Source organism: Siniperca chuatsi, linkage group LG23 (assembly GCF_020085105.1).
Source record: "Siniperca chuatsi isolate FFG_IHB_CAS linkage group LG23, ASM2008510v1, whole genome shotgun sequence".
In the NCBI taxonomy this organism is placed as follows: domain Eukaryota; kingdom Metazoa; phylum Chordata; class Actinopteri; order Centrarchiformes; family Sinipercidae; genus Siniperca; species Siniperca chuatsi.
In genome coordinates, this window is record NC_058064.1 from 16014948 (window position 1) to 16034632 (window position 19685).

The 19685-nt window shown below is 42.4% G+C and overlaps 1 protein-coding gene across 10 annotated transcripts in view; it reads right to left on the bottom strand.

Annotated features, from left to right (window-relative positions):
* Positions 1 to 2294: 2294 nt before the first annotated feature.
* The window catches only part of sox5 (SRY-box transcription factor 5), a 198913-nt gene continuing 181522 nt past the window's right edge, over positions 2295 to 19685 (bottom strand). For 6 of the 10 annotated variants that reach the window (XM_044186029.1, XM_044186023.1, XM_044186021.1 and 3 more), the window contains 6 exons: positions 16721 to 16916; positions 12086 to 12261; positions 8639 to 8741; positions 8176 to 8349; positions 6867 to 7083; positions 2295 to 5623 (listed from right to left, as the gene is read on the bottom strand). In XM_044186029.1, coding sequence (XP_044041964.1) covers positions 5320 to 5623; positions 6867 to 7083; positions 8176 to 8349; positions 8639 to 8741; positions 12086 to 12261; positions 16721 to 16916 — 1170 coding nt within the window. In that variant the 3' untranslated portion in view covers positions 2295 to 5319. The remainder of the gene's footprint in view (positions 5624 to 6866; positions 7084 to 8175; positions 8350 to 8638; positions 8742 to 12085; positions 12262 to 16720; positions 16917 to 19685) is intronic. The other 4 variants (XM_044186026.1, XM_044186020.1, XM_044186025.1 and 1 more) reach the window with 3 other exon arrangements.

Genomic DNA, 19685 nt, shown 5'->3' on the forward strand with positions numbered 1-19685 from the left:
CTACCAGATAAACATGTATTTGTAATAATATGTGGGTTTTGGCCTTGAATTAATATCTAATTGTAAGATTTCGCAATTCTATTTGCTACTGCAATCAACTAGACAATAATAATGTATTTTCAAAATAAAGAACCTATATTCTCAGGCTTTTATTTTTTAACATAAAACCATATTTAAACTATGTTTTATTTGGATTTTTGCACATCACAACCTGAGTACTGATTAATGGCAGTTTACCAGTTTGCTGCCTGTCCTGTTCAAACTGGATCTGCTCCTGTATTGTGTCTGCCGTAGAAGCAGCTTTAACTGATTTTTTAAAAATTCATTCACGAAACATTCTCTTCATCAATAAAAAACTGTATATAAAAACAACATGTTGCAATACAGTCAAATTTAATTTTAATATCATGGCTCATATTGGCTCTTATTAATTCCACTCTGCAACTCTACAAAATGCTGTGTGTGTGTGTGTGTGTGTGTGTGTGTGTTTAGTACTGCCTCCTGCATTGTGAAATGTGTGCTCACGCAGTATAAATGCAGTTATATATAATATCTAGCAGGCCTGTTGGCCCTGGCTGCTCTGCTGCACTCAGCTCTCTAACTGCTCTTGTCTCTGTATAATCCCCCCTCCTCATGAATACATTAACGCCGGAGCCTTAAACTCAGCTTAGCTGGCGGCTCAGCGTCACAGCACATCCTATTACCGACTTTAAATCATTAATGTGACATCGTTTTCACTCAATTTCCAAACACCCACGGTCGAAAACTGCATATTTCACTGAGCCGGTGCAGAGAGAGGGCCGCGCTCAAAAGTCTCACAGTTGACTAGACGCATGCGCACAGGAGGCGAGCGTTTAGACAAACATATAGCTAAATGCAAGCTTTTCTCTGAGCTATACGCGATTTGCACAAGCAGAAAAAGTTTGAGCTAATTAAATAATATTGGGAATATTCCGCAAAATTCGCACAGGCATTCAAATGTAAATATGTGCCCGCTGTAATAGTTTTCACTCTGTTGTCTCAACTATTGTGATGGAAACTGCCAGTGGATAATTGTGGTTTAAGCTGAGCTAACTCCTACAGTACACTTGAGGGTGTGTGTGTGTGTGTGATTTAATCTGTGAGTCTAGCCACTATTCGCTTCCTCCAGCATCTCGTGTACTGCTGACAATAAAGGAAAAAGAAAAATCTGAATCCCCCTTTCTTGCTCCTCAACTATTCACACATCAACCTTTTCTCAGGTTTTTACCTCCAGGCTGCTTCTGAAAAATTCACAACGCCCAGAGAGCAACTCAGTCCTTCACCCTCCATAGGAGTTTTGGATCTGCCCCCATCGTGCCTCTTTATTGCATCAAAAGGGCTTTTTGTGTGTGTGTGAAGCTATGGTAATTAGCAAACCACGTAAAATCATCTCCTCAGAGTGCATTTAACTGTTTTTATGCGCAACGCGTCGGAGCGGGCGGTGGGGGCTGATTGCGGAACATATGGACCCAGATGGGGACAGCATTTTAATGGGCGCACTGAGTGGGGTTTTGTGTTTTTAACCCTTGAAAGTGGAGGCATGAACATCCTCAACATCTTTCAGCGAGCATCAATTAAAGATTTGCTTTTAAACTGGCGACAGCAGCACAGGCGGCCGGCTGAGACGGTCAGAGTACACAGTCTTCCCTTTTTTGTTTTCGTGATTCGCTCGCACGCGCGCGCGCGCACACACACACACATTTCACCACTCACCCCCTCTCCTCCCATGTCCCTTGTTGTGCTTAATTAGGTTATCAGGTTGCTAACGGGCCGTGATTCGGCGCCACGTCTCCCAGCTGGCCCTCTGATTGGAGGGGCGAGAAGGTGGACTTAGCTTAATTAACACGTTGTTATGGAGATGATTGAAGAGCCACGCGGGCAATGCCACCGCCGTGTGGCTCACATTGTGCCGCTGAGCGGAGGACGGAGGGAAATATTAAAGACATTTTGAGCCAAAAATAAAACACAGGTGGAAAACATCAAAATTGGATATATCACCTGTTTATAATGTCTTTCAAAAACTCATTTAACTCACTTCAGCTTAACAGCTTCTACACATTTATGATCTTTTTGGTTTTATAAACATCATACAAACAAGTGTGGATGCCTTCACTGTCCTCTCCAGCGATAATATTTCTGCACGTTTTGCTGTATCTTTTACAAAACAAGGACATGGCAGTGTATATTTGTATGTTTATGTGAATATGTTGGAACTGTAAAGCCATTGTGTGAATGTATGTGTGGAAGAAAGAAGTGACCAGGACCAGCACAAGTTTTACCGAACACATTGCTGTCTTTATTAGAGCCTTGTCTGGCAGTAATACTGAAAAAAAGTGAACTTAGAACAGATGGTGGTGGCAGCCCACGGCTTTTTTTCCTGTTTTTCTTTATTTCTTAGATATTTTTCTTCATTTTTTTGTGAGAGTACGGAGACTCCTGCTTTTCTGTGGCATGGATAACATCAATAAAAGAGACAGTAGGGAGAGAAAAAAAGAAATATACAACTTATATTACACTGTGTTATGAACAAAATATAAATCTATAACTCTATGTTATATTTACATAATTATCTTTCTTGATTTTTCAAGTTGAGATGGTAAGATATTTTTTTTTTACTTGTAATAATTCTTACTTTGTTTTGAGCTCCACTCATGACTTTGATTGTCTTAAATAATATCATCATCATCATCATCATCATCATCATCATCATCATCATTTTCATTGTCTTGATATGGGGATAGACCTTGCCAGCAGGGATGATTGACGTCTTAATGCCCCACCCACCCACCTGATACCCTAAAAATGGACTGATCCACTTAGTCCCCTCTCTCCAGCATCGGGTTGAACCATGGTGTGATAACAGGGGTGACTATACAGCAAAATTAAGACCCAGAGGCTCATTATGTGGCATGTAGCGAACATCTACAGCGAGAATGATTGTGGGGATCACTATGTGACAGCACACCTGAAGAGTAGTCATGGCTCTTATAGCATAGTGTGGAGCTAAAACAAAGCAAAGGGCTCCTGATGAGAAGTGACTTTAAAGATACTGTAGATACGCCTGGTTGTCTCACATACTCAGGCAGTGGAACACCATTGGTGGATCACGGTAAACACTGCTTTCCTATGATTTAAAAAACACCAAACAAAATATATGTACAGGATTTTAAATCTAGAATTCTAGATTTCAAGAAACAGAAAAAGGACAGCATAGGATTTGTTTGGTTGTCATGATAATCTCTTCATTTTAAATGTGTGTGTGTGTGTGTGTGTGTGTGTTAGTGATTGTGTATGTGCATGTACATGTGTGTGGATCCAAGCCAATGACGTTCCACTGTGTTAAGGTGAGGCGGCCAAACTAGCAAACGGGGACGGGACTCTTTGTTCACAGAAAACAGTTTCCAAAAGTGATAAAAACTGATTTCCAAAAAACAAAACAAAAAACAAAAAAGAGCAAAATAAAAGAGAGGAAACTTCACATTATACATTATAATAACCATTACAAATAAAATTATAATAACAATAAAAAAATCATGTTCTTCTTTTTCTCTGACTGCACAGAGTCTGAGTGCTTTTTAGAAATGGGTTTGGACATGAAAAGGTTATGTCTTCAGCTCGGAGGAGGGCTGGCGTCGAGTCTGTCAGTCCAGCTCACTGTCCTAACTCCGCCTGCCCACCCGTCCGGAGGATTAATACAAAACGAACGCATCAAAAAAGAAGGGAACATAAGAATGCAAAACAAAGCAAGGTAAATTGACAACTTTTGTTTAGATCTAAATACCTACCAGCTAAATAGAATAATGTTTCATTGACTGTCATAGTTTCATATGGTCATAAAAACCCGATAAAGAGGAGAAAAATAAATTATACTGCACATAACTTACTAAACTTAGGAAACGCTGACCATCCTTATAATTATTGTTAATAATATTATTAGACTAGAGGCAGTTTGAAGAGAAATAATAAAATACAGTATTCAAATACAAACAGAAACACTGACTGGCTGACTTCACCTCGGCTCCGCCCACTGGGGGACAGCAGGACGATGTTGATTGGAGGGAGCAGGAAAACACTGAGGACAGAACAACAGTTGTGTGTGTGAGAGTGTGTGTGTGAGTGTGGTACAGTAAATAACAGCAGCAGTGTAAGTTGCCTGTCTTTCTGTATCCTAGACAATTTTAGCCTGTTTCTCACGCTGAAAAAGAAGAGCTAGATTTCACACACATGTGCAAACGCCCAATAAAGGAGTACACACACAGCACACGCCGACACACACTCACACTGTCGGATGTTTCAAGCTAAGTCGCACTGATGTTTTGTCCAGGACGAGATCAAGATAGAGGGACGGAGCAAGAAGAAAACTGGTGGATTGTCTCACAACACAGTGCTTTCGTTTCTGCTCCATGACGCCAGGGAGACTCCCCTTCTCCCCCTGAAAATCCCTCAAAGTGGGACGGTCCACGCTGTACTGGTCAGTCCTGGCTGGACCGTCCCATCGGATTCCAAATGGGTGGGTGGGGGCAGTCACAAAAACACAGAGAAAAAAGGGGCGAACCGCTGACAGCACACTGCGAGGTCGAAGAAAAGATATGTTCTCGTTAAAAATAAACATGTCTGATGTCTTTCAGGTGCTTTACAACAAAAGGGGAAAAAAGAAATGTCTCTTTTTTTCTATTATTATTCAAACTTGTAGCACAAAAACAACAAATCACATTCACAAGCCACTTATTGGCACCGTGTACCTGAGTGAGAATATTATAGAACCAAAGAACAAAAAAAGCTGTTTTTTTAAAAGTGTCTCTTGATAATAAACAGGTCCGCCATCTTAAAGTGTCATCTGTTAGCCTTTGACAGGTCCACTGTTCCGTCTGTCATTTTAAAATGTCTCCATTTCTACAAACGGGTCTAAAAGGTTGCTTTCTGAGTGTGATTTTTATTTCTCCTCACTCGTGGCATTACACTCTTGCAGTAGTACTTGAATATTCCTCAGCAAACGTCAGAGCTGGTTTGGTTGTCTCTTCCTCCCAGACTCCAGTTTGTGTAACAGTCAGTGTGAGTGACAGGTCCTGTGCTTCAGTTGATTGGTCAGATGCTGGTATCAGGACTCCAGTGGGAGGGGTTTGGCTCTGTTAAAAGAGTCCATGTTAGTCAGGAGAGGGAGAGGGTGGCGGGATTTGTGAGATTGGGACTCAAGGTGATTGGCAAAAGAGAAAGTTTTCTTCCTGATTGGTGGGTTTGGGATTGTGTGGGATTAACCAGCTGTGATTGGCTTTAAAAAAGGGCGGCTCTCACGCCGTCCTATTGGGTGATATGGTTGTCATTATCGCTGGCGTAATCGGCCTCTTCATCCTCGTAGTCGAAGTCGTCGTACACGTCGCCGTTGCTGTCGTCCAGCCGCAGCTCCTCCTCCTTGATTCGTGGCTCGTCCCCCTTCAGGCCGGGCATGTGGGGGTTCTGGTGGTGGTGGTGGTTGGCGTTTGGCTCGGGGCTGCTGGACATGCTCGAATGCTCTGAGGGCATCTGGGGTGAGGGCATTCCCGCCATGGACAGGGCACCTGGGTAAACCACGCCTGCAGAGGACAGGGGCAACTGACCCTGCTGCCTACAACGCACACAGAAGAAGTATTTCAGTACATGAAAGGCAGCATTCAAGCTACGGTGACAGTTTCAAACTAAATTTCGACAATATATTTCGACGATGAATGCCCCCTTTTTGTCCGGTGACCCCTTAAAGGAATAGTTCGACATTATGGGAAATATGCTTGTTTATTTTCTTGTCAAGAGTTAGATGAAAAGATCAATACCACTCTCATATCGGCACGCTAAATATGAAGCTACGGCCAGCAGATGGTTGCTTAGCTTAGCTTAGCAGCCCCTCTAACCTCTAATCTCTTTGTTTAATCAAAAACAGAAGCGTAAAAACGACACACTGCAGTTTCATAGGGGGTTCTGAGTCAGACTACTTCTTAGCTCAGCGCAATGACCTTATGGAGTCTCGTTGTCACGACAAGGAGACTCCAAGAAGTTACTGCAAGGTGCTGGTAGGTGGATAGAGCCAGGCTAGCTGTTTCCCTCCTGTTTCCAGTCTTTTGTGCAAAGCTAACCGGTTGCTGGCTGTAGCTTCATATTTACTGTACAGACATGAGAATCATGGTGTCAATCTTCTGATTTACCACTTGGCAAAAAGCAAATAAGCATATTTCCCCAAATGTCGAACTTTTCATTTGATGTAAACCTCAACAGCAATTGCATATCTACCGGTTGTGACTAGTTCAGCTAAAGAATGTTTTTTTCTTTCCTTTTTAGCGGCCTGAAGAGAGGTAAAATGATTGTGAAATTCACAGAAACAAAGCAAAGATTTTTTTTCCTTCCCTAATCCCAGAATCATCTCACCACTGTTAATTTTTTGACCCTTTGTGGGGGTCCTGACCCCAAGGTTGGGAACCACTGTCTTTGAGCTTATATTAGTTAGCCTGTCTTATTAAGAAAAAGGAAATGACAACATCAACTACATCATAAAGAGATTTAATAAGAAAAACTTTAAACCTGAAGTTTAAAAGTAAAAGTAAAGTAAAAACAAACAGCAAAACAATAATCATACATTCATGCTTAAAGAGCACTGTACCAATCTTTTTGTTTTTGCTTTAAAATGATATCCATAATGACATGTGATACATGTTCTAACATATAATCATTCATATAATCAATTTAATTTCAAGTAAAATAACAATGCTAGTGTGAATTAGAATATAAAGAGTAAATACCAAATTCTATGTATTAAATGTATAAAAACTATTTGCTATCACACAAAAAAAAAAAACAGTTCCCTTCAATAGTTCCCTTACCCCACACTGAAATATTGTCTCATTTCCTGTCTACGGGACCTCATGATGGCCTTGTACTCGCCGATGCGCAGTTTCTTGCCATCCACCAGGCAGGTGCGTTTGGGTCGCGGCTTGTACTTGTAGTCTGGGTATTTTTCCAGATGCTGCTTGCTGAGACGAGCCTGCTCCTCATAGTAGGGCTGCTTTTCCAGGTTGGTCATGGCTTTCCAGCGTGAGCCTGGATAGGGACACATTATAATAATGGTCAGTTTTAGTTATGTACTGTATCTCTTTGGAAAATGGCTTCAAAGACAAAAAATCATTAAAGGGGGCGTTATGATCATTATATAGAAGCAAAATGATAAAAATCAGTTTGAAGAAGTGATTTAAACGGAGCATGTACGTCGGCTTTACGATCAATTACATCGTGTTCGAGGAACAACTGTCTGTGCGGCACGCATGACCCCGCATCACATGTGCATACCGACACACATGTGGCGGCATTTAAGGAACACTTACACACTCACGCATCGACAAACACACACACAGATAATGGTGGAAGTCTCACCCGGAAAGAGAAAGAGAGAAAACAAGGTTAATGAGGAGAGCGGCGAGGACGACAGGTACTCATCTAAACTAATGAGGACTTCCCTTAACCTGCCGTCATCTCTCTTAGCTCATAGCTCACAGCTCATAGCTTTGTACTATAAGTACCCTGCATGTGTGTGTGTGTGTGTGTGTGGGTGTAATCTTGAGCATGTCTTCCTCTGTGTGTTTCATATCTGGTCTGAATTTGCACTTGACTACTGTATGTTTAATGGGTAAAAGCTGTCAGCACTTGGCTGTTCGCTCTCTCTGTCTTTCTCTCTCTGTTCTGCGATCTGTTAGCAATCGAGAAAGAGAGAGAGAGAGACAGACAGACAGAGAGAGAGAGAGAGAGGGGGCTTATTAAAACCAGATTTTCCTGTGTTATAAAACGCTTAGGAGCTCTTTAAAATGTCAGGGCCGATCCCGGCGGTCCGGGGGAAATGTCAGGCGGCCTTGCGCTGCTTGTTTAATGCATAATGAATTATATCATCATTTGTCGGAGCCGTGCTCTCCCCAGCCGTTCATTAACAGCCGCTTACACGATGCCACCGCTTGTAATGAAATCACTGTGTGTGTGTATGTGTGTTTGTTTGAGAAAGTGGGAAATAGAACCCGCAGTACACGCCTCTTCCTTTCGCTTCGGTTGCGTAGTAGTGGGTTAGGTGACAAGGGTGGGGCAAAGGCTCCTGTCACTCAAAGCAGCCTGTCTGTGTGTGTGATTGCGCGTGAGTGTGTGTCTTACCGAGGATCTTGCTGATGTTGGAGTTGTGCATGTCGGGGAAGGCCTGGAGAATCTTTCTCCTCTCGTCCTTAGCCCAAACCATGAAGGCGTTCATCGGCCGCTTGATGTGCGGCTCAGCGCTGCCACGACCTCGAGCCTCCCGGAATATTCTGGAGTCTGACACGCTGGGGGAGCCTGAGGGGGAGGAGGAGGAGGAGGAGGGCAAGAAGACGGGAGGAACAACGTGACGAGAGGCAGACAAAAGTCAAACACATACAAAAAAAGAATATATACAAGTAGCTGGTTTACAGAAGATTCCCGTTACAGTATGCTCAGTGAAAACAATTATATTCAAATTTGGAGGTTTTACATTTTTTCGATAAACTGAATGAGTAAAAAATAATTTGCTTCTTAAGCTAAATAAACCATATAATAATCATTTAAAAAAATGTGTGTGTGTGTGTGTGTGTGTGTGTGTCCCTACCGTCAGAGTCTCCGCTCATGGTGAAGTCCAGCATGGTGTGGCTGAACTTGTCCTCCGCCTGCTGCTTCAGCTGTTGACTCAGACTCTCCAAGGCAGCCTTCTCCTAAACAACACAAACAGTTCACAGTTGCAGTCGGTCAGTGAGTGAGTCAATGAATATATGAATGAGTGAAACCACGGACCCGTAGTGATGGTGAGCAATTGTCTAATTTACTTTTAAACCCAAACACATCGTTCTTATAACTGATTTCTAAATAGATTTTCTGGCTCCCTTCAAGTTTTTATCTGATATTTATTTCATAGTTATAGCTAAAAACAGCAATAGTTTAATTTAACCATAGAAATCTAATTAGATGTCAGTTGGCCAAAAGCCAATCTGTTCAAAAGAAAATCAGTTTTGAAGATGTATAAACTCCTTCACAGAAGTAACAAATGAATGAAGGAATCTCAGTCATATTCCCCTTTGATCTGAAATAAATCAGTTAATAATAATTTTTTTTTATAAATGGATCCAAACACAGAGAAACCAGACAAATAACAGCAGCGATTTCAGTAGATAGACAGTTTGTGTTTTGGTTCGTTTAGATGTAAATTTGCGGGAATGTTAATGTCAACATCAAATTGTTAGAGTGCTGTACGCCTGCATGCTTGAACACACATCTGTGAGCATGTTTGCATGTGCAAGAATGTTGATTACATTTAGTCCTATTTGGATGTTTACTATTTTGTGTGTATACTGTATATTATATGTGCGTGCATGAGTGTGTGTGTGTGTGTGTGTGTGTAGCCACTCCTGGCAGCCACCTGCGAGAGTGGAGTGCAGCGGCTTGCCTCTCTCTTGCAGAGGCCCCAGAGGGTCGACACATTAGAGAGAGAGAGAGCGAGAGAGTGGAGCGCGGACGAGAGCGAGGCCACGCCGCACGGCCCCCTGGGTATTTATTACAACCAATAAAAGGCTGATTTACTGAGCATTTACATGCTTAATGCAAGCAGCCGGCACACTCTGCGCTGGAACCTGCCTGTCGACGAACACACACACACACACACTCGCACATACACACACCGCAGCGCACCAGTGCCAGCATTTTACAGTTTAATTATACGATTAGGAGCGGTAACCAAAACACTGTCGTCTTCTAAAACAACCTTCCAAAAAGTGTCCCTCTCCATTTACATGTGACCTCGGCGAGCTGGATGACTGGATGGAGGGAGGGCAGAATGATAATGAGATGCATTTTCTCTGTTTTTAGTCCGACAGAGTTTAATTGTTAGAGATAATTTCCCCCCCAGATTGGAATAAACACGGCTAAAAAGGCAGGCAGGGGAGACGGAGAACACAAGGCGAGGCACGCTGCGGAAATGTTCTTTTTTTGCAAGTCATTTTAAAAGTATTTTATTTTGAATGTATTATGTTTTAATAAATGAACAACAATGGGCCAGTGGGTTGGAATGATTCAGTCATTCTGTATGTAAATCAGAAATATTTTAGGAATTTTCCCCATTTCACACAAATGATCAGCCTCATTCAAACCTCGTTAAAGGGAAAAGAAGAGCACAAAATGCGTCTCGCACTTTTAGATTTTAAGCTTCAATGTTCCATTACAAGGGGCTTTTTGCTGTGTGTGTGTGTGTGTGTGTGTGTGAGAGAGAGAGACGGAGATGAACAGGGAGACAGAGTGGATGACAGGCTAGTCTGACATTAAGCCCCAGTACAGTACATGTGAAAAGTGGATTGAATGGCTGACACTGGAGCCAAGACACAAAGTAGCGACAAAACTAATCCTCTGAGTGTGTCAGAGATGACGCCGTTGTATCTGAATGCCGTGAGCTCGCTGGCTCCACACTCGAGCAGCACAAAGTCAAAGGGCCGAGGAAGCAGGAGTCGGTGCGAGCGCGTGGCTTCGGAAGTTGAGAAAGAGTCAAGCTTTTTTTTAAAAAAAAAGCAATTTAAAATTCCAGGATTTCAGATTGAAAAAGACCTTAGACTTTAGCTTTTTAAAAAGTCTTCAACACTACATGCCTAAAATACAAAACATCTATTCTCATTTTTAGTTTTACATGAAAAAATACATTTTCTGGTAAAAATATATTCCTGAAATTCTTAATAATTCACCATTTCCACCATTCTAACTAGTATGAGAGGCTAAGTCACAATAAAAAAAACCTTACTTTTCCTACTCATTTCACTGAATTCTTATTATAACACGTGTAATAAAATAATGTCTTTTATTATCCCCCGCAGTGGAGTAAAACAGCTAAATACCTCCATGTAATGCAATGAAAGTGCGGAACAAGCTGTAAAATATGCTCCTGAAAAATTTCACTTCCCAGTAGAATTGATCTATTTCCCTGACTTCCCCTGGTGTGACTCTAATTGCTATTAGACTGAAGCCTTTATACTCTATACTATGTACACTCTGTCTAAATGTGTACAAAAAACCTGCATAGATCAGTGTGGGTCTGACTGTTTGAAACACATCAGAGAGTAAAAAAAGGAAGAAAGAGACAGATAGAGCTGTTGAATGTCAGCGGTACAGATGCTTCAAGCACTCTGTTGCTCTGTATGTGTGTGTGCGCGCGTGTACCAGCTGACTCCCAATGTGTTTAACAAATAACCACAATTTAGCCACGCTGCCGAGGAGCCGGCGCCGTCACTTCACATTACTGTCTCCCCAACGCTCTGCTCTGCCACATATGCACACACACACACACACACACACACACACACACACACACACACACACACACATACCCACATGCACGTAGCCCTGCAGTGCGCCTTACAGACACCCTCATTACCTCTGAGACGCCTCTGGTTTTACCTTATCTGGTCCTGTTTAGCTTCAACACATTTCAGCAAGCACATTGTACACCGATTTACCTCCTACATAGTGCAGTGCGGATGGCATATGGCAAGACAAATTATTACACACTGACAATGAGAGCGTACAGCTCATGATGACTTTATTTCTGCATTTTTGGGAGAATTTATGAATTTGGACCTTTGGAATCAGTTGTGTTTGTTTGTTCTTGAGATAACATACATTCGGATCCATACATTTAGTTTTTGATGATGTTGATGAGTGGGAATTTTTTGTCATAAAAATCATATCGTATCATATCACATCATTTAAAGTGACAGTTGACCTTTTGAACTTCTGTTGTTATGACTTTAGGGTTGATCTAATGAAGGCATAACACACTTTGTGAAAATAAAATACTATGTTTTCTTGTGGCAAATAAGCACTGCTGTATGTCTCCAGGTTTTAATGTGGAGAAAACGCTGTCACTGTTAATCTCAAGAAATGGAGGAATATCAGAAAACCTTGATTTTTGTTGTGCCTTCAATCCTTTGGGGCAGATGTCACACTTTGTCGCCTGTTGCTATGGTTACAGCACAATCCGATTCCATGTGCGGTTACATAGATGAGATTTAAAGAGGTTTACCTTGTCTGAGCGTCCATTGTTGAGGCTGAGGTTGCTGACGGCGGCGACCTTGGCGTCCAGGACCTGCTGCTCTCTCTTCAGCTGCTCCTTCATCTGCCGGGCCTCGGCGAAGGCCTTGGTCACCGCCTCGTGGTCATTCAGGTAGGCAGTCGAGGACAGCGACGTCAGCAAGTCTGCTGAGACACAGACAGAGACACAGGGAGACAGGGGCACAGAGAGAGGACAAGCAATTAATTTGGTTTTGCATAGTCATTAGTAAGGAGTAAAAATGTTCTTTCTACTGTATTTGAACTTCAAGTGCATTTAAAAATAAAAAAGAGAATAATGAGGGAGAAATTTAGAAATGCATTTACAGTTGAGCTTGGAAGAGTAAATGAATGCGTGTGTGTGTTTGTGTGTGTTTAGGAAGCTGGCAGGAGGTTTTCATCCGGAATAAATCTTCCCCTGAACCATGAGGTAAAGACATTAACATACACTTGATGATGGGGGGCTCTGCATCTGTGTGTGTGTCCCTCTCTTTCTGTATCTCCCTCTCTCTCTCAGACTCACACAAACACACTCACACACTGACCACTTGACTGTCATGCTGGGTATGTGAGTCAGAGTGTGCCCCCAGCTAGCCTTGCTACAGGCTGCCCACCGCCTCCCCACCTGCCCTTAGCACAAACACACACACACACACATACATACACAGACAGACAGAAAGAAAAAAAAACTATAAGCATAGCCACTCACTCAACCCCTGGCCATCTCCTTTAAATCCCATTAAAACACCCACCTTTCGCACAAACACACACAAACACATCTCTTTTCATCTGAACCCTCGCAGTTCGACTTTGAAGAGAGAGGTAGCCAGATGACTCTTATTACGGCTAAAAAGTCCTGCTAATTTCCCAAGTTGAGAACATCTGTCCTGCCACCTAACACAGATCAGATCTCCCCGCTTCTCCTCGTCGCCTATTATTTGTATTATTTCTGCAGCTTAGTCGCCGACGAGGCATCTGAGGCATCTGCTCTGACTGTGTGTGCGTATGCGTGAGCTTGTGTGCACTGCTATCGCCTCTCTCTATCAGTCGGGTTAGCTCTTAACAAAGCGCTGTGGCTGGCTTATGGGGCCTTTATCAGTGCTAATCCGCACCGCTAATGCCATCTCAGGCCAGATTACCAGCTTCAGATTGGTAATGACAGAGCCGTGAACTCTTTCAGAAGTCATAACCGGAAAATCTGGATGCGAGTCGGGCCAAAAAGGGGGGCGGTGGTGGGCGTTGAGAGGGGACAGAAGAGGGAGAGGAGAGAGGGCGATGGAATCGGGTGGCAGTCAATTTTAATCTGGAGTCAAAAGAGAGGAAGGGGGACAGATAGAAATTCTTGCGCTCATGAATGTGTGTGTAAGTCTTGCTTAAACTGACAGCGATGCCAACCATCCAGACAAGTGAATGTGACCTAGATAGAAGGGGAGGAGGGTCTCTCTCTCCCCTTTTCTCTCACTCTACACACACAAGTTCTATCGCTTTCTGAGCACCAAATCTCTACAGACAGGCGCAATACATTTCTGACCAAAAAAACACTCCGGCAGGGAGGTCAGAGGGAACTGCAGTATTTTATGACAGGGACAAAGACAAATGTGTGATCGTGGTAGAAGTTACAGGCGCTGACAGCCCTTCAGTTTGGTTTTCAGATGGGTAGATGGATGGATGGACGGATGAAGATGGAGAAAGAGAAATGTGCCTTTGGGTTGGTAGGTGCCAAAAAAGGAAGAGGTGCACTTTGGAGAAAGTAGTAGAGACAGACAAACTGAAATTCATGCGGACACATACACGTAGTGGAAGGTGAAGCTACTGAAGATGAACTCAGTTTAATCATCTTTCTACCTGCAGATATGACCCAGATATTCTAAAAGCCTTAGTGAGCATAAACACTGCAATAGCTTGTGACCGATTAGATCTTGTGCTGTTTTGCACTTATCTATAAGCTTTTTGTAAATAAAATGTACCCATCATTTTGTCCAGGCATACATTACATGCATTACAAGTGATACAAAACTGATGTAATGTATGTTAAATGAGCATAGGCTCTTTTAAAGTCAAAATTACCCTGTTAACTAGCTGTCCAAAATTATACCAATTTAGCGTACAAACAAAAAATGAATTGCATATAATCAGTGGTGGAAGAAGTATTAACATCCTTTACTGAGGTAAAACTAACACAACTAAGAAAAAAATATTACGAGTGTAGCATTCAAAGTTTTACTAAGTAAATGTAACAAAAGTAGTATCTTAAAGTAAATGTACTTAGTTAAAAAGTACTTGTTATGCTAAATGTGAGTGTTATATTCATATATGTAACATATTATTGGATTATTATTGTGAATGCATTCATATGTAAACTGCATTTTAATGATGTAGTTGGTCGAGGTGGAGGTAATTTTAAATACTTTATATACTTACGGGTGGTTTAAAAATGCATCATATTTTATAAAGTGACCATATAAAGTATTTTGTATGTGAAATCTCAATATTTCCCTCTGAATGTAGTGGAGTAGAAGTATAAACAGTAAAGTACAATGGAAACACTCAAGAAAAGTACAAGTACCTTAAAGTTGTACTTAAGTACAGCACTAGAGTAAATGTGCTTAGTTCCATTCCACCACTGCCAATCATATAAAACCAGTAATTTCAAAGTAGTACTTTTGAGGTTTTACTCAATAACCCTGTTTCTTTGACATATAAAACAACTGTCACCTTTTTCTTTTCAAATTATATTTAAACTCTTAGACCCTCCAGACCCTGCCAGAGTTACAGTATGTCCCATTCCTAAAAGAAAATACTGAAATAGATGCATTTGTGAATAGTTATGTTCTGGGTACACTGCTGATCACTGGATCACTTACTAGAGTTTTGCCACCTTTTTTAATTTCCACTACATCCACTCTGCATGTGTCTGTTCATCTGTTCTTGTTCCTGTCTGAATTTAAATAACCTGAACACACATTCATACTCTGTACCACCCACCCACACACACACACACACACACACACACTCACTCCTGCATCAAAACGACCGCCTCTAGACTCTTTTCCAATCTGCCTGCCCCTTCTATCCCCTCTGAACTTGTAACAGGAACCCTAATACGACTATAAACTGTAATAACAAATGTGCCGGTGACGGGCTAAACTCAGTGGCAACAGATGGGACCATGAGCTACAACATAACTGGGATGTGCAACACAAAACACGCGGGTCTCCACACACAAATAATTCAGCTGGGATCACACACAAACTTTAAACACTGTAATCCATTTTTCTGAACAAAAAACATCTGGGACCGCAAATCCACTAATCTGATATTAAATCCGCCGATTTGTTGAAAAACAGTGAGATTAGCCAAGAAGTCAGAAAAAAAAGACTAACTGCCTATTGCATAGGAGGAGGAGGTGGGATTGTGAGCTTTTGTGTGCGTTCGAGTGTGCGTTTGAGTGTGTGTTTGAGTGTGTGTGCTGTCATTGTGTCATTAATGCTGGGTGTTTGCGCTGTCCTGGCTCATGTAAGAGGCTTGTCTAATCTCATTGGTGATACCTCCTGTCTGTCATGCGCTCCTCTCTTTATTATACCCCCGCTTCATCGCTCGGGAAAAAAAAGTGCTAATCCTCATCTCTCTCTCTCCTTCCCTCCTTCCCCTCACTCCTATGTCTCTCTGTCTCTTTCAGTCACTAATAAACACATAACAATGAAGCAGCCCGGAGGCAAATAGAGACATGGAAGAAAAGCACAAACACACTAATTATAGCCTGTTACATATGTGTAATATTTGAACTATCAGGGTTGCGTGAAAAATGGATTAAGAGTACAAAATAGTGATTCATTTATGTCATATTTTATGTATGTGTGCATATGGCTGGGTATGATTATGGTACTGGCACTAGCAACAATGGCAGCACTATCAGGAAAATGCGATCCTTGTCATCGCCACTACAAGCAAGGCTATTACTGTTTTTCTTAAAGACCTACATTGTCATTATGGTAACAATTTACACACGCTTTTCATACTAGTGTTTTGAAGTGTAGGAACACTTACTGTATGCATACAATATGTATGCATTCACACATGTTGTTGTTTATGAGTGTGTGTGCATTTAAAGGAAAACAGCCTGTTGTCCCGTGGCATATTTCTTAGATTGATGCTAAAAAACAAACAAAAACCCCCATTAATTTTAGCTTAGTTATAGCTTTGTTGTGGCACTGCAGCCATTTTCTGTGGCTGTTTTTCATGGATGTAGTTAAGTAGCTAGCTAGCTTTGTAGGAAGATAATGCAACCATTTTAATTCCATCTAAAAAACTCTGATTGGTTGAATGTCTCTCTAGCCAGGGGACACAGTCAACAATAAGCACAACATCAGACCTATTCGAATTGCTAAACAAATTGGAGATGCGAGTGGTGATTCAGAGGTCTCGTAGTAGGCTAGCCATGTTGCCAGATCTCAGCAATTAACTTGGTGAGTACAATGTTATAACAAATGATGGCCAGCTGATGGTCAAAACTACAAAAAAGACCCAAGTTGTAATAAACTTGAATAATCCTTCCTTTCCTGTGGTGTGTGTGTGTGTGTGTGTGTGATGAAAACTTAAGTCCACTTACCTATTGAGCTGACTCTGGTCGGTGGTCCTCCGATGCTGGAGGGGGCGACACTGTGCTTCATGGAGCCGGCATGGCCCAGCTTGGTGGCGGCAGCAGCAGCAGGGACCTGTGGGGAAGTTGGGGGGGAGTTGGGTGACTTGCTCTCGGATGCCTTAGGCTTGGCCGACAGGTTCAGTGGCTGTGCACCCTCACTGTCCTGCAAAAACCAAAACAGCACAGTTTCGCCTGCTGTGACCACCGTAGGAATTTGGAAGCAGGAGGTGGGAGGGGAGTGGAGGGCAGGGAGGGACCCCTCCCCCTTCCTCACAGAGACCACTCGCAATTGAGGCTTTAACACGGAATAATTAAACGGGAACCCATGCACAGCAATCTAAGGCAAGCCTGGTGGGACAGATGACAAGGTGCATGCCACTGCCCGTATCCAAACAGCTCGTCATAAGCGAAAAAAATTGACAGCACAGACAAAAATAAATATTGATATGTTTTGGTGCAAACCACTGACATTCACATGCAAAATAATTGACTTCCTATCACATCGAAGTCGAGACGATTCATGCACATGCATGTGCACACTCCACATGCAGGCTCCAGTAAACATGCACTATAATGCTGCTCCTCGACATGCTTCAAACAAGGCCAGCGGTATGAGCAACAATCAACACCTGAGGAGGAGAAACATCTTGAAACCATTCTCAAAACTACAGTGGACGCCTCTCTCTGTCTTTCATGAAGAATAACACCTCCAGGAGACTTTACAGCTGTGAGAGTCTAAAAACATAGTGACGTCTCAATGTTTCAAACAGTGAACAGAACAGAGGACTGTCTGCCACTTCAATGTGCACTTGTTCCATTAGTAATAAGGGACCTTCATGGCTGTGAACATGGGAGTGTGTTGAGGGAACAGCAGAGCTGCACTTTCTGCCTCAAAGACACACAAACACACATATACACACAGCCCCAGCCACCAATCAATAACTTTTGAAGTAGCTGTTTTTTGAGGTCCATGTTTTTGATGCCAATAGTGTTCGTACATTAAAGTACTATGATGCCAAACAGGACTTAGTATTAATAAATATCATTAAATTCGGTCATTCATGTAAATCAAAGGAAGTCTGCGTACAGCGATATCCTCAATACATGCAACAGACAGCGACCCCTAAATGAATCGGCATGTGGACCACCGCACAACATCGGGGGCTGTTATCACGTTAATTGTCATGGCAACACCACCCCTGCCGATGACCTAATCCAATCAGGGGGCGCTTCGGAGAGTCACATCACAGGACGGAAGGAATTAGATCGCCGAGGGACCAGATGTACACGGTCAACTCTGTGTAATTAAAACTCTGCAATTAAAAGGCAGACACAACATGGGACAGTAAAGACGGACAGCAACAGTGTCTGCACTTTAGAAATACAATTTGTTGTTTTAGATTATTTTGTATTATTTTTGTTTTATTACAGTAATATATTAATTGTTTCTAAGTGCACATTTGATAAAACTGAATTAAAGGGACGTTTTAGCATTACAGGTGTGGTCCTATTGTAGTTCAATTTAAACCATATAGAATAGAATAGAGACATAATTTTTTCTTTATTTTCTGGTCATTAGTATAATTGCTGCTTAGGCGGAGTAGAATCCAGCATACAGTGGGATCCAAAAAGAGAGCAAGTACTGTATGTGTGTGTGTGGTATATCCACTCATTAAGGCTGACTTTCCCTGATTCCCACTTCTTGAGTCGTACTAAGCCTTATGAGCCCCTCACAACTCAATTAAGCCCTTCCAATTAAGCCCCTACATGTGTACGTGCTTGTGTGTGTGTGATCACCCCTTTGCGCGTGTGTGTGTCAGTGCGTTTGCGATGAGGCCTAACCGGATTGTCCTTCATTAAGGGGGTCTTTCTAAATAGATGGAGGACCCCCAAAGATTCCTTCAGTGAGACAATGGGCCGGAGAAGAAGAGGAGAGAAAGGAGAAGAGAAAAACTGAGAGGGATCTTCTCAATCCTGACCCATATTATGGTGGGCTTTGGCTGGGAACGCATTTGAATATTTATTACAAATAGATAATGCCTCCAACTCTTGTACAGTGGATGGGGGAGTCTCCCCTCCGCGCCAAGCCAAATCCTATGGTGGGAAGGTGGCCAACCTGCATTATCCCAGTGTGGAGGAATTAGTTTAGACAGTGGAGCTGAGAAGCTTGGACCGACTTGTTTATGTGTGTGTGTCATTGCGAGACATTGTTCAACAAGCTCTAAATCTCATGACAGTGTGTATGTGTGTGTGTGTGTGTGTGTGTGTGTGTGTGTGTGTGTGTGTGTGTGTGTGTGTGCGTGTGTGTGAGGCCTCTAAAGCCTCTGAAAGGCTTGGAATCTTGAATTAATACAATTGCTTTTGTGTCTCTCTTGGCTGATGAAACAGTCTCCAGCTTTGAGACCGAAAACATGCAGAGTGACAACGAAAGCCAGAGGGACAGAGAGAGAGAGAGAGAGAGACAGAGAGGAAGTAGGAGGGGAGAGATAATGTGTGTGTGGGCTGTATTTCACTTCTGTGGTTGCCGACATGTGAAAGCGACATCAGGCTTCTGCATCTTATCACAGGAGCTGACGGTTCAATTAACAGGACAAGTGTGTGTGCCACTACCGTTTATCCTGGGCAGGTTCCCGTGTATGTGTGTGTGTGTCTGCCTTAGGCTACCTTCAGGGACACATTTCAGACCAGTTAATTGGGGACGGCTTGTCCAATTGGGGACAAAAGCCTACCCCCAATTGGGAAAAAGCTGATTTTTGGGTCAGTGGTTAAGGTTAGGGTTAGTCTCCAGGAAGTGAATGTAAGTCTATGTAATGTCCCCAAAAGTACATAAGTAAACATGGGCGTGTGATACAATGTCCACGTCAAGATCATTACATGTGCCTCTCCCCTTTCATCTCTGTTTCCTCCCCTCTTCCTTTCCTCCCAGCTATAA